Raw genomic sequence first — 14,870 nt, 5'->3', positions numbered from 1 at the left:
AGTTCAGGAGAATTAGCAGTACTTTAAAGAGGCCTTACTGAAGGCACAGGAGCAAACCATCCCGATGCACAGTAAGATAAGGAAATATGGCAGGTAACCAGCTAGATTTACCAGGGAAATCCTTGGCGAGCTTAAACTCAAGAAGGATGTGTATAAGATGTGGAAACTTGGACAGATGACTAAGGAGGAATATAAATACATGGTTCAAGAATGCAGGCAAGTAATCAGGAAAGCAAAAGCAATAGAACTGCAGCTAGAAAGGAAGAGTAAAAAGAAAGGTTTCTATAGACATGTTTACAATAAGAGAGTGATCGGGAGGGTGTGGGGCCTTTACTAGAAGAGCAGGGAAACCTTGTGAAAGATGATGTGGGAAAAGCTGAAGTATTCAATACATTTTGCCTCAGTCTTCCCAGACAAGACCAGCTCTCAGGCTACTGCACTTGGCAATGCAGTGTGGGAAGGAGGTGGGCAGCCCTTGGTGGGGAAAGAACAGGTTAAGAGACATTTAGAAAAGCTAGACATGCACAAATACATGGATGCAGTTTAAATGCATACAACTGTAGTGAGGGACCTTGCAAATGACATTGCAGAGCCCCTGGCCTTTATCTTTGATAACTCATGGAGATCAGGAGAGATCCTGGAAAACTGGAAAAAGGGTAAGATAGTATCCATCTTTTTAAAAAAAGGACAATAAGGGAACTACAGACCAGTCAGCCTTACCTCCATCCCCTGAAAAATCATGGAGGGAATCCTCAAAGAATCCATTCTGAAGCACTTGGAAGAGGGGAAAGTAGCCAAGAGTAGTAAACATGGATTCACCAAGGGCAAGTCATGCCTGACTCACCTGATTAGCTTCTATGAGGAGGTAACTGGCTCTGTGGACCTGGGAAAGTCAATGGATGTGATATAACTTGACTTTAGCAAAGCTTTTGATACAGTCTCTCTCAAGATTCTTGCCCAAGTTAAGGATGTATGGATTGAATAAGGACTGTAGATGGACAGAAAGCTGCCTAGAAGATCGGACCTAATGGCTAGTGATTAGCAGACCAACGTCTGGTTGGCAGTCGGTCTCAAGTGGAAAGTCCCAAGGATCAGTTCTAGGGCAGTACTGTTCAACATCTTTATTAATGACCTGGATGAGGGGATGGACTGCACCCACAGCAAATTTGCAGATGACACTACGCTAGAGTGATAGGTAGATACACTGGAAGGTAGGGATAGAGTCCGGAGTGACCTAGATAAATTGGATGATTGGGCCACAAGATATTTGATGAGGTTCAACAAGGAGAGGTGCAGAGTCCTGCATTTGGGAGATAAGAATTCCAAGCAGTGTTACAGGCCAGGGACCGACTGGCTAAGCAGCAGTGCAGCAGAAAAGGACCCGGAAATTATAGTGGATGAGAGGCTGGATATGAGTCAACAGTGTGCCTTTGGGGCCAAAAAGGCTAATGGCATATTGGGGTGCATTAGGAGGAGCATTTCCAGCAGATCTAAAGAAAATATTATTCCCCTCTATTGGGTACTGGTGAGGCCATATCTCGGCCGTGTCTACACTAGCCCAAATCTTCGAAATGGCCATGCAAATGGCCATTTCGAAGATTACTAATAAGGTGCTGAAATGCATATTCAGTGCCTCGTTAGCATGCCGCCAGCCGTGGCTCTTCAAAATTGTCACGTTTCGCTCCCACATGGCTCGTCCAGATGGATAGGAATAAGGGGATTTCGAAGTTAGCCATCTGGATGAGCCGCACAGGAGAGAAACGCGATAATTTCAAAGAGCCACAGCTGGTGGCATGCTAATGAGGTGATGAATATGTATTTCAGCGTCTCATTAGTAATCTTCAAAAAAGATTTGAGCTACTGGAGACGTAGACCGGGAGTGTGCGTGCAGATCAAGGTTCCCCAATATAGAAAGGATGTAGATGCACTGGAGATGGTCCAGTGCAGGGCAATGAAAATTATTAGAGGACGGGAGCACATGCCCTGTGAGGAGAAGCTGAGGAATTTGGTGTTATTTAATTTGCAGAAGAGAAGAGTAAGGAATGACTTGATAGCAGCCTTCAACTTTCTGAAGGGGGGCTACTGAAGAGGATGGAGAGAGGCTGTTCTCAGTAGCGACAGATGGCAGAACAAGGAGCATGGTCTGAAGTTACAGAGCTGGAGGGTGGTGATGCACTGGAATGCATTGCCTAGAGAGTGGTAGAATCTCCATCCCTAGAGGTTTTTGAGTCCAGGCTTCACAATGACCTGGCTGGAATGATTGTTAGTTGTGGCTGATCCTGCTTTGGGCAGGGGGTTGAACTTAATGACTTCCTGAGCTCCCTTCCAGCCCTAGGATTCTATGGCAATCCCTACCTTTTTTGTATTTCCTTGTTATTTACAAGGAACCAGTTCACATCAGAAAGACAGAGGTTCTAATTAATTACACCTCCAATTCAACTCATACACTAACAAAGGAGAAAACAAAATCAAAATACACAGAGACTTTACACCTGTAGACAAAAGGGGAGGTATCTGACTAGACAGTTGCTTTATACCTCTGCATCAATAATTACAATGAAAAGCCAAATGCTGTTTTGAGGTATACCTGTATAAAACAGGATCAATTCCACACAAATCAGAGGTGTTACTAGATTTATACAAGTGCTAAAAACGATTCAGGAAGACTACAATTGAAGGTACAAGACCTAATGCACCCAAGAAGTGCAAACGTCCCCGTTCATCTTTTGGTTTAATACTTGACCTCGATCTAATGTCTCAAAACATCATTAAGATAAGATGCCTACAATGAAGAGCAAACAAAAGCCTGCTCTTAAATACATGGCAAAGGCAAAAATGGATAACAAGAACATTCTAACTACTGTACAGTTGTGTTCACAGCACTGAATCTAATTAAACTTAACACCTTTTGTTGTTTTACACACAGCATATTATACACTTCATATTAGTACATTCGTGTTCATTGAACCGTGTTAAACAAACACTATTTCTAGAGTCTCACTGTACTTTTGTAATGTATGATATGTTTAGATATTTAATATTACTTTTACAAAGACTGTATAATATAGTAGCAGTAAGTGTGAAAATGTTTTTGGCACATTCTAAGTGTACTGTTATGATTTTATTAATATTCATGAAGTGCTTCAAATATGTAAATATAATATAAGAATAATATTTCACTGCAACTCTTTTTTTACATGCATGTTTACAGATGTAGCTGTATGCGCTTAGTTATCAAGAGCATGTTGCCCTAAGTACATTTTAAAATTATGTAATAAGTCAAAGCTCTGTTACTTTTCATCAGAGGTTAAGGCAAATGATCCAACATATGAAATATTAATATTTCTCACTTAAAAACTATTTCACCTTCAAAACACTTTAAAACCAGCTCTTTGTCCAGATCATGGCAAAGTTATGGGAGTCTATGGGTAAAAGTAATTTTAAACATTCGAATGTGACAGTCCTGTATTTCCTATGTACAGCATACTACTAAAAATGGCTCCTTTTCTGCATTTAATACAGAACAGCTTGGTCATACTTGCTGCATTCACAGTGCCAGTACATTCAGAAGCTACCATACAATATTTTTCTGTTATTTTGTAACAGCTTCCTAGCTTTAACCTACCTGCTTATAATAATCAGTATAAGTGATTTCAGTGCCATCACTTTTCAGAAATGTGTCAGCTGGCTTCACACACCAGTCAATATCATCAATACGGTAGGTTTTATTGTTGTACCTGTGAAAATCCAGAATAAGTGAAATAATTTATTTGTTTGTACCTGTTTAAAAGTAAGGCATAAATGACTAATCATAAATTTTCCCCAGAATAGATACATGTCCATTTGGAAAAATGCAGGGAGTGGGGAAGCTGAGAATGATATAAAAGACAGTTACCTGTTCCGTAACTGGTATTCTTCAAGATACGTTGCTCATGTCCATTCCCATTTGGGTGTGCGCCGTGCGCATACCCAGTTGCCAGAAGCTTTTTGCCCTAGCCAGTAGCCTTAGGTCAGTGTGGTGCCCCCTGGAGTGGCGCCCGTATGGCCACCCATATATGCACCGCCCGCACCGCCCTCCGCACTCAGTTCCTTCTTGCCGGCTACTCTGACAGAGAAGAAGGAGGGAGGGTTTTGGAATGGACGTGAGCACATATCTCAAAGAACACCAGTTACGGAACAGGTAACTGTCTTTTCTTCTTCAAGTGATTGCTCACGTGCATTCCAATTTGGGTGACTGCAAGCCAATGCCTAGGAGGCGGGGTCGGAGACCTGCAAGGAGTGCAGGACAGCCCTGCCCACTGCAGCGTCTTCCATAGCATGCTGTGTAACTGTGTAATGCGCTGCGAACATGTGAATGGAGGACCAAGTGGCTGCTCTGCAGATGTCCTGGATAGGGACTTTGGCCAAGAACGCCGCAGAGGACACCTGTGCCCTTGTGGAGTGCACCCTGATTGGCGGAGGAGGAACCCCCGCCAGTTTGTAACACTCACTGATACAGGCTACTATCCAGGAGGAGATCCACTGAGAGAAGACTGGATGCCCCTTCATCCTGTCTGCTACTGCAACGAACAGCTGCTGTGACTTCTGGATAGGTTTGGTCCTGTCCATATAGAAGGCCAGTGCCCTCCAGACATCCAAGGTGTGTAGACTCTGCTCCCTCGGGGAGGCATGGGGCTTTGGGTAAAACACCAGTAAGGTGATGTCTTGGTTAATATGGAAAGGGGAGACCACCTTAGGCAGAAATGCCAGGTGGGGGCTAAGTCTAACTTTGTCCTTGTGGAAAACCATATAAATTGGGTCCACCGTCAGGGCCCTTAGCTCTGACACCCTTCTGGCTGAGGTAATGGCCACCAGGAATGCCACCTTATAAGTAAGAAGCAGCACAGAACAAGAGGCGAGAGGTTCAAAAGGGGGAGCCATCAGCTTAGACAAAACCAAATTAAGGTCCCATGTTGACAGGGGGACCCAAATCTGTGGTCTAACTCTCTCCATTCTTTTCATAAACCTTTCTACCACCGGGTCTGAGAAGACCGAAAACCTCCTGTCCCCTGGGTGGAACGCCAAAATGGCTGCCAGGTGTACCTTTAGGGAGGATACTGACAGCCCCGTCTGGCTCAGAGCCAGCAAGTACTCTAGGACACTTGGTATTGTGGCCTCTCCTGGGGACATCCCCTTCTGAGTGGCTCAAATGGTAAATCTTTTCCATTTGGCTACATACGCTACCCTTGTAGAGGGTTTCCTACTGTTCAGCAATACTTCCCTGACAGGTTCGGAGCAGGCCGTCTTCCACCAGTCTCAGCCATGGAGCCTCCATGCTGTCAGATGCAGCGCTTGAAGACTGGGGTGCTGCAGTCTCCCCTCCTCCTGTGTCAGCAGGTCCGGGAGCAGTGGAAGAGTCTCCGGGGCGTGAGTGGACGTCTCCAAGAAGGCTGAGTTCCAATGTTGTCAAGACCAGGCCGGGGCCACCAGGATTACTGACGCTCGGTCCGACCGAATTTTCAACAGCGTTCGGTGGATGAGTAGTATTGGTGGAAAGGCGTACAGCAATGGGTCCAACCAACGGATGCTGAAGGCGTCTGCCCAAGAACCTACACTTCGGTTCTAGTAACAGAACATCCTGCTCTTCACATTGAGATGCATGACGAAGAGATCTACCTGGGTACGTCCCCATCTCTGGAGAACTGAATTCAGTACTTCTGTGTGTTATGACCACTCATGGTCCATGAAGGACCTGCTGAGGCGGTCCACCAGAGAGTTGAGAGTCCCGGCAGGTGGAATGCCCTCAGGAGAATCTGGTGCTGGATGCAGAAATCCCAAAGCGCAAGGGCCTCTAGACACAGGGGCGACAAGCGTGCACCCCCATGACTGTTTATATAGTACATTGCTGTAGTGTTGTCTGTGCTGACTGCCGCACAGTGCCCCTTCAGCTCATTCTGAAATACTTAGCACGCCAGATGAACTGCTCTGAGCTCTCACACATTTATGTGGAGATGAGCGTCCGTTTTGCCCCACAGGGCCTGCGTCTGGTGGTACCCCAAGTGTTCTCCCCAGCCCAGGTCTGAGGCATCTGTGACTAGGGAGAGGGAGGGTTGTGGGGGATTGAAAGGTAACCCCATGCAGACTGACCTGACCTCCAGCCACCAATGCAGTGTCGTCGACACTTCGGGGGAGGACTGTGACTAACTTGTCTATGTTGTTCCTGACAGGTCTGCATACTGAGGCGAGCCACATCTGAAAGGGACGCATTCGTAACCTGGCATGCTCGACTACGAACATGCATGCCGCCATGTGTCCCAACAATCTGAGGTATCCCCTGGCTGCTGTGGTTGGGAGCCTTATTAGGGCTTGTATGCAAGCCGCCATTGCTTGGACCCTGCTGTGTGGCAGAAACGCTCTGGCTTGCTCTGCATCTAGACATGCACCTACGAACTCTATGACTCGAGTCGGGACTAATACAGACTTCGCCTCGTTTACTAGGATGCCTAACGTTGCACGTTGCTCTTATTAGCTGTACATGTTTTGACACCTGTCCTTGTGAACGACCCCTGATCAGCCAGTCGTCTAGGTATGGGAACAGATGCACACCCCGCCTGCGTAAGAAGGCTGCCACTACTGACGTACATTCGGTAAAGACTCTTGGGGCTGAGGAGAGTTCAAACAGGAGGACTGTAAACTGATCATGGTCCTTCCCTAGCACAAATCTGAGGAACCTCCTGTGAGGTGGATAAATTATTACATTGAAATATGCACCCTGTAGCGGCAAACCAATCCCCTCGTTCCAGCCTTGGGATAATTATTCCCAGGGATGTCATACAAAACTTTATCTTTCTTACAAATTTGTTGAGATTTCGTAGGACCAAGATGGGCCTCAGCCCCCCTTTCATTTTCGGGATTAGGAAATAGCAGGAATAAAATCCCTGTCCCCGGAATTCATGGGGAACTTCCTCTATAGCCCCCTTTTGGAGGAGGATTCCTACCTCCGGTCTGAGAGCTCTCTCATGAGGGGGTCCCTGAAGAGGGATGGGGAAGGGGGCTGCGAAGGGGGATAAGAAGAAAATTGGACAGCATATCCCTTTTTTATCGTGCAGAGGACCCACTGGTCCGAAGTTATGCTGCACCATGCATGGTAGAATGGGGATAGGTGGAGTGAAAATAAACCCTGGGCTGGAACTATGGGAGTGGAGGGTGCATCGCTCCAGACCGCCCTGTCAAAATTGGTGTCGAGGCCCAGGAGGGGTTCTAGGGTGGCCCTGGTCCTGTGTTTGGTGACCCTGATGCCTCCTATTATGGCGGCCCCTTCTCCTGTTCCCATCCCGTTGCTGCTGGGGGAACTGTCTGAACTGGGGCTTAGGGTTAAACTGTCTTCTCTGGGTCGCTGGTATGTATAGACACAGTAAGCATAACGTGGACCAAGAGTCTTTCATCTCATGAAGTCTCTTATCCGTTTTCTCTGAAAATAGAGAGGGGCCTTCAAAAGGGAGGTCGTGAATGGATTGCTGCACCTCTTATGAGAGACTCAAGACATGAAGCCATGCTCCCCTTCACATGGCAATACCTGAGGCTGCATCAGCTGCATCTAGGCAGCCTGCAGTGCTGCTCTGGATATGAGCCTCTGCTGCGCTACCAGAGCTGTAAAATCTGTCTTGGCGTCCGGGGGGAGCAGTTCAGCGAAACGGTCCATGGAACTGGCCATATTGTACGCATACCTGCTAACCATGGCCTGCTGGTTAACAATTCTCAACTGTAGACCACCTGTGGAGTAAACTTTTCCACCATACAGATCCAGTCTTTTGGCATCTTTGTTCTTGGGGGAGGGCTCTTGAAGCCCCTGTCTCTCCCTATTGTTCACTACATCCATGACAAGGGAGTCAGGGGGAGGATGGGTGAACAGATGTTCATTTCCCTGTGCTGGGACAAAATACCTGCATTCATTTTTCCTAGTCATGGGCAAGGCTGAGGCCGGGGTTTGTCACAGTGTCTTACCTGTGCTGGCAATTGTCTTTATAATAGGCAATGCCAATCTGGACGGTCCAGAGGTTGAGAAGATGTTTGTGACAGGATCTACTTCATCCCTGACCTCTTCTGCCTGTACCCCCAAGCTCTGGGCGACCCTCCTCAAAAGTTGCTGGTACACGCCTCCATCCTCCAATACTGGGGATGCAGAGGATCCAGCTAATGCCTCATCTGGAGAAGACAAAGATGAGGGCAACATACCCTCCAAACCTGTTGATACAGAGGATTCTGGCACCGCTACTTGAGTCCCTGGCACCACAATCTGTGGTGCCGTGCTCGGTGCCTGGGATGGAGGACCCCCTAGTGGTCCCTGGTATGGTGCTACGAAACCAGGGACACTCTGCACCTGGGACGGCATTGGTTCGGTCAGTGCCAGTGCCCACTGCACCACAGTTCCCAGTGCCTGTAAGGGCAGCACCCATGCCTGGGTCGCTTCTAACTGACCCGGTGCCGATGTCAACGCCGACAACGGTGCCCATACTGCCATCGGTGCCAGTGCCAATGCCCATGACTCTGCCTGCTCCTTCGGCGGGGCTCCCAGAGATGCTGTCAGCTCTCATCTCAATACCTGGGGAGTGCCCGGCGCTCTGAACAGGAGTCCTGCAACTCGCCCTTGCTCCTCGTGTATCACCCACAGGGTCCAGAAGGGCCATTGTGGTGCCCCCCATGAGGCCTTTGCCATGCTCCTTCCAGGGAGCATCAGGAGTGGCGCTGGTGCCCACTGCGTCGGGATGACCTTGTACTCTCGCTCCTCATCGAGCCGGAGTAAAGGGAGTCCAATTCCGACGCGGACCCTGACACCGATGACCATGGTGGTGCCAAGGGTCCCGTACCTCTCATTGGCTCCTGCAGGCTCTGTCCCATTTGCATGGTGCCAATGGATTGTTGGGGTCCCACCGGCATCGGAAGCCATGCCAGGGTCCCTGGAGCCTGACCTGGTGTCTGGAGCAAGGGTGACGAAGGCTCCTGGTGCGGCGTTTGTAGCGGCACCATAAATTGCAGGAGGCCATGAGCAGCACTAAAGGCTTCTGGTGTCGAGGGCAGTCTGGGAGAGCACACGCTCCTGCCTCACACAGAAGTCGACGCCCACACTTCGTGACCCTGCTCACGGCACGATTTGGCAGACTCTCCCGATTCCCGTCTTCACCCTCTTCTTTCTTGGGAACGGCCCCAGTCCCGTCTCTTCTTCTTACAAGGCACCGGAGACTGACTCTTATGGCGCTGAGTCCAGCTCTCAGCACCAGGAGCCCTCTGACAGCACTGACAGTGCTGGATCACTCTGCATTCCTGCCGAGGAACGCTCCGGGCGCAAGGCTGACTCCATCAGAAGAACTTTCAGTCTTTGAGCTCGATCTTTTAGAGTCCTGGGTTTGAAGGCCTTGCAGATAGAGCAACGATCTCAGAGACGAGTCTCACCGACGCAGCCCAGACAAGCTTTATGCGAGTCACTTTTGGGCATACATTTGCCGCATTTAAAACAGTTTTTAAAACCCAGAGAGCCAGGCATCACCTGGCGCCGAGGGGGTTAAAGACCCACCTCAGCTTACTAAGTGCTAATTTCCTACAAAGATAATATCTCAACTATTTACAACTAATTAAAAACAACAAAAGCTAACAGCGAACTCTCAACAAGAGTTAAGCTCCAGCAACCGACAGCGCAACAAGAAAGAACTGAGCGGGGGGGGGGCAGTGCATATATGGGTGGCCATACAGGCACCACTCAGGGGGCGCCACACCGACCCTAAGGCTACCGGCTAGGGCAAAAAGCTTCTGGCAACTGGGCACGTGCATGGCGCACACCCAAATTGGAATGCACATGAGCAATCACTCGAAGAAGAACAAATGTTATCAGGACATTACCTAATGGTTTTATGTGACATTACCATCAACATTTTTAGAGGGTAAAACTTGCATCTTTAATGAATTTTCAGTAGTACAATAACAACTTAAAAAAATCATATCAAATACTACAGCAAACCAAACTTCAGTTAATTACAAATCACAGTTTAACAGCAGTACCAGTAGACATAAAATTATCACCAAGTTATTAGAGTAAATATAACACAATTATGTTTAAAATAACCTCAGGCTCCAAACCAGGAAAGACACACGTGCTGATTTTATCTACTGCAAGTCTTCACGCTGACACGACTGGAATTACTCACAGCACCATAAAAATAATTATATGCGATGCATTTGCAGATCACTGTGTAAGCTCTGAAGTCATCAAATTCAAGGTGGACACATCCATCTCTCCTTCCAGGCCAGAAACAAAAGGAACCCAAACACAGAAAACAGAAGAAAATTGTGTGCTCCCTCACCACAAGAGTGGTTTAGTAGTGGCCACAAAACATTAGACACCTGAAACTTTGTTTAAAAAAAAAATATATATATTTTTTTTTAAAAGGCAACACATTGTGGTACATGTAATAAGCAAAGTTTTGTACAAATCCAGGCTCTGCTGGAGTTTTGAGACTTCCCCAACTTCATCTCCCATCAGAGGATCACGCAGGGGGAAATGTCAGTAATGGCCAGCTCAGTCTTCTAGAACTCTAAGATCACAGTGACGGCCCACTGCCTCTCCAAGGGGCAGCAATCCTGAGAAAGGGAGGGTTGGTACCTTTTCACTATTCTTCCCAGAGAAGCTTCTTTTGCCTGCAGACACACCCAATGCACTCCTGTGTAAGGCACATATCCTTCTGATCTGGACACTTCTCCAGTACCTCTGACACACAGACTAACATCCACACAAACTAGCAATTCTCCCTTACCTACATTTTCCACCTCCCATTTTTCCTCTCTATCGGACACCTAATGATTTTTCATGCTCTCCAGCTTCTGCAGGTCTTTCTACAGCAAGATGTACCTAAAATCCTTAACAGACAACCATCACCTTCCATGTAACCACTCAATTTATGACAGACATAAGAATCGCTGCAGCTTTTAAGTGCAAAGAAGTGCTAAAATATTTCTAGGTGATAAGAAACTTGAGCCAATGGAACAAAAATTACTTATATCTTTACCTCGTAAGCACAATAAGGCCTACCAGTTCCTTTTCACATGTTTGTAAGAAGCATGATCTCTCGATCCTGGTGTATAGACGTGTCATGAATTGCAGAACTGTCTCACTGCGAAGGACTTTATGGCTCACGTCAGCACTTAACATCACTCTGTTCTCATACCGTGTAATGGATACAGCAAATCCTGGCCAAAGAGTCAGCCTTATGGAACACACACACACACACACACACACACACACAAAAAATTAAATTTTGAATGTAACAAGTTTAACAATGTAGGTCTGCTTCACCATCTTGGCTGCCATATATTTAAAAAAAAATTAAGTTTTGTATATTTATTGCTACCCAAACATGCATGAATTATAACCTCTCCCTCTTCTCACACTGGCAATACAAACAGAGAGATAGCCGAGCTAGTCTATATACTATCAAAACAAAAAAGTAGTCCAGGAGGCTGCTTTTTTGTTCTGATGGTAATACAAGGAGTACCACCACTAGTTTTCCTTGCTGCTGCTGCTCTGCCTTACAGTGAAGACTATGCACCTAAGTTCCTGATATAACTTCTATTAATTCAGAACATCCTAAGAATTAAAATACCAAAGGTTCAGTATGATGGCAGGGATTCTGTTCACATACAAGATGCAGATGTAAAACTATTCTCCCACATGATCTAATGCAAAAGGTTTGTGTGTTCCCATAAACGGTTTCCAGAAAATTCTAGAACTAGAGAGAGAAACAAATCAAACCAAAAACCTTACTTGTGCTGGGGAATTTCCAGTGGGTCAGAAGGACTGTAGAAGTTCCGTCCAACTTGGTACATGGACAATTTTTTCAAAACCCTGTGTATTAACATCATATTTCTCAGCATATCACATATTAAGTGTATTTCTTAGAACTCACTTAAAATAGATATTTTAGCACATTATTACATCATCAAAAGTTAACCAAACTCATAACAAAAAATGAACTCACAAAGGAAGCCTCAAATCTAGCTTCAGGCTATATCTATACTTACCGGAGAAGATCAACCGCTCCAGGTCGATCTTCCAGGATGCCATTCCATGCATACACAAAACTGCACATTCCAGGGTCAATGTCAACCATGGAATGCCTCCTGAGCCACACAGTACTAAGGAAGGTCGACAGAGAGGAGCGCTCCCATCGACCTTCAGCTGTGAAGACAGGCATGGAAGTTGACAGCTGCAAAGTCGATTTTTGGTATACAACTGGCATCCCAAAAATTGTGCAGCAGTCATAGACCTTCAAGTTAAGTCTACATGCAGCCATAGTCTTCAAATAAAACTATCCTCTAGAAACTGCTGCAGTTTCCAGCTAGCAACGTGGATCTGAAAATGATACTATATCTAGTAAATCTTACAATCTACTGTGCAGGAAAAAAATTTAAACAGACAACGGCAACTGCTGACAGGTGTACATGAGCTACGTGCCCCCAACCCAGCCCTGTGAAAGGACAGGACAACCTCTTTCCCCTCAGGCTCTGCCCCTATTCCACCTCTTCCCCCAGCTGAGGCAGCCTTGGGGACTAGCTGGGCCAGCACCAGCAGCACAAGTCTACACTGCCCCTGCCCCCCAACCCCCACACACACTCCCTCTCCCTCTGACAGCAATGGGAAAGAGACACAGCAATGTGGCTCCATCCACACCACTCCAGGAGAGGGTTGGGATTGCCCTTGCACTCCCTGGCAGGAAGCAGTGTGCCACAGATGGAGATCAGCACAAGCTGGAGCTGCCTTGCTGCGCTTCCCTCCTCCATGCTGCTGGTGAGTGTGGGGTGGGGAGCGTGGACTGCTGCTGCTGGTGCTAGTCCTGCTGCTGTTCTGCGCCCTCCCCCTTCACTGGCCATGGCAACACAACAAAGCAGGCCCAGCTCCTTCTGCCTCTCTTCCAAGGGGTGGGGTCCCACCTTTCCCCGAGGGGCACAGCTGCAAAGCAGCACACATTGGAATCTGTGTCTTGTGGCAGTGTACAAATGTTCTTGGTGTGCAGGCAATGAGGCCACACCACTGTGAGATATGATTAAGACACAGTTAAGATACACCTGCACTCATGGGATGCAAGACATGAATTCACTCCAAAAGAACAAAAAGGTAAAAATGTCCTTTAACAAATGCACACAATTCCACGTATAGAGCTATCCAGATGTTGAAGATCTACAAGGAAGCACAGAATCTCATAAATTAGACCAAGTTCAAATTCAAGTGGATATGACTTCTGCTGCCCAAAACTTTGGCCATAAATAAAGCTTTAACAACAGATAATACTCCTAAATAACAACAGTATCTTACATTTATGTAATACTTTCACCAGAAGGCTTCCAAAGCACTTTGAAAACTGTGCAGCATCAACAGGAAACACTTTACCTACTAACGAAATGCAGAATCCCCACCGCCTGCATGGTGAACACAGCAGCTGATTAACAGAGCACACCAACACTACCAAATAGAAGAGGAAAGCTTCCTAGCAGCCCTATCACACCATAATCTCTTTAATGCCCAACAGAAGAACAAGTCTAATTTACTTATTAATGTCACTTAATTGTATTCCAAACAATACATTCAAAGTCCTGGAATCAGATGAAATCATTCAGCTTTATACATCTTGTTTTACAACAACGATCAAGCCTCTCTTTAATAATCAAGAAATATATTGTCTGTTATCCATGTCCCACTTCAAATCCTAACTACAGAAAAAAAGAGCCCTTTAGCATCCTAAAACAGTGAGGAGCAACTTAAACTAATGAGTGGCCCTCCATCTTAGTGGGCCACAAGCTTTTCATAATTAAGACAGTCTGCTGTGTTAGGGTAGTTTTTCTAACTCCACGTGGATACCCAGGGTTTGCAAAGTATGCTAAATTAACTGGAGCAGCACTTTGACTGGATGCAGAGTGGGCCGAAGGCTCTCACAATGTGGTGCACCTCCCTTCACATGGCCCTGAGTTTCACTTTTGTAATACCGGAAGGAAAAAAACTACATGGACAAAACGCAGCAGAATCTGGCAACCCTGTGTATGGCCAACGGTAAACAAAATGTCTCATGGGCCACACATGGAACCCCAATGGGTCCAGAAAACTAACCTTTTTTTCCGTAGTAGTATCAGGAGTGTAACAGAAAGGAATCTCACAAAAATGCATGAACCACAGAAATAAATGAATATATTTTACAAGTGGTCAACAATAATACAAATTAGCCTAACTGAGAAAAGACTGTGAAACAGGTATATTCTATCAATTGTTTACACATTTAACACTGCTGTTTATCTTAAGATATCATCCATCTGAAAGTGCTTCCATTCTGTTCAGTAGCACGTGAAGTATAATACATTACTAGAAGAATAATGCTATAACAAATCTCCTGCTAATGTCCTTTTAATATTCAGGTTAAAAGATACTGCACTTCCGAGTACAGAATGGGTCTAATTCTGCTCCTCATTAAGTTAATGAGAATTTTGTCAAGAGTTTAAATACGAATAAGAAGCTATATTCCCTAGTTAGCATTTGGAAAGGGGTAAATGTTGGGCAAGAGATGAAATTCATGACTCTGCAGAGGACCTGCATAAGACCATATCCATCATTTGAAGCTTGGATTAAAGACTTACAGGCACTTAATGGTAAATAAGAAACTGTGTATGCTCTTTCACAAACGATAATCATTTTTAGACAAAATAACCTAAAGCAGGAGTCAGCAACCCCCGGCACACATGCCAAGAGTGGCACGTGTGACCTGATTTGCACTGGCACACGAGAGGAGCTCTGCTCTACCCCTCCTCCCCTATGCAGTCGGGAACTTGCTCAAAGCCATGCAACCTGTGGGTTAACA

The 14,870-nt window shown here is 46.2% G+C and overlaps 1 protein-coding gene across 1 annotated transcript in view; it reads right to left on the bottom strand.

Annotated features, from left to right (window-relative positions):
• PIWIL4 (piwi like RNA-mediated gene silencing 4) overlaps positions 1 to 14,870 on the bottom strand; it is a 63,104-nt gene that overhangs the window by 37,301 nt on the left and 10,933 nt on the right. The window contains exons 6-8 of the mRNA XM_074983480.1: positions 11,792 to 11,872; positions 11,037 to 11,234; positions 3,626 to 3,737 (exon numbers count right to left, since the gene is read on the bottom strand). Of these exons, the coding sequence (XP_074839581.1) occupies positions 3,626 to 3,737; positions 11,037 to 11,234; positions 11,792 to 11,872 (391 nt within the window). The remainder of the gene's footprint in view (positions 1 to 3,625; positions 3,738 to 11,036; positions 11,235 to 11,791; positions 11,873 to 14,870) is intronic.

The sequence above is a fragment of the Carettochelys insculpta genome, chromosome 1 (assembly GCF_033958435.1).
Source record: "Carettochelys insculpta isolate YL-2023 chromosome 1, ASM3395843v1, whole genome shotgun sequence".
Lineage (NCBI taxonomy): Eukaryota > Metazoa > Chordata > Testudines > Carettochelyidae > Carettochelys > Carettochelys insculpta.
This window is presented reverse-complemented; position numbering and strand designations above follow the sequence as displayed.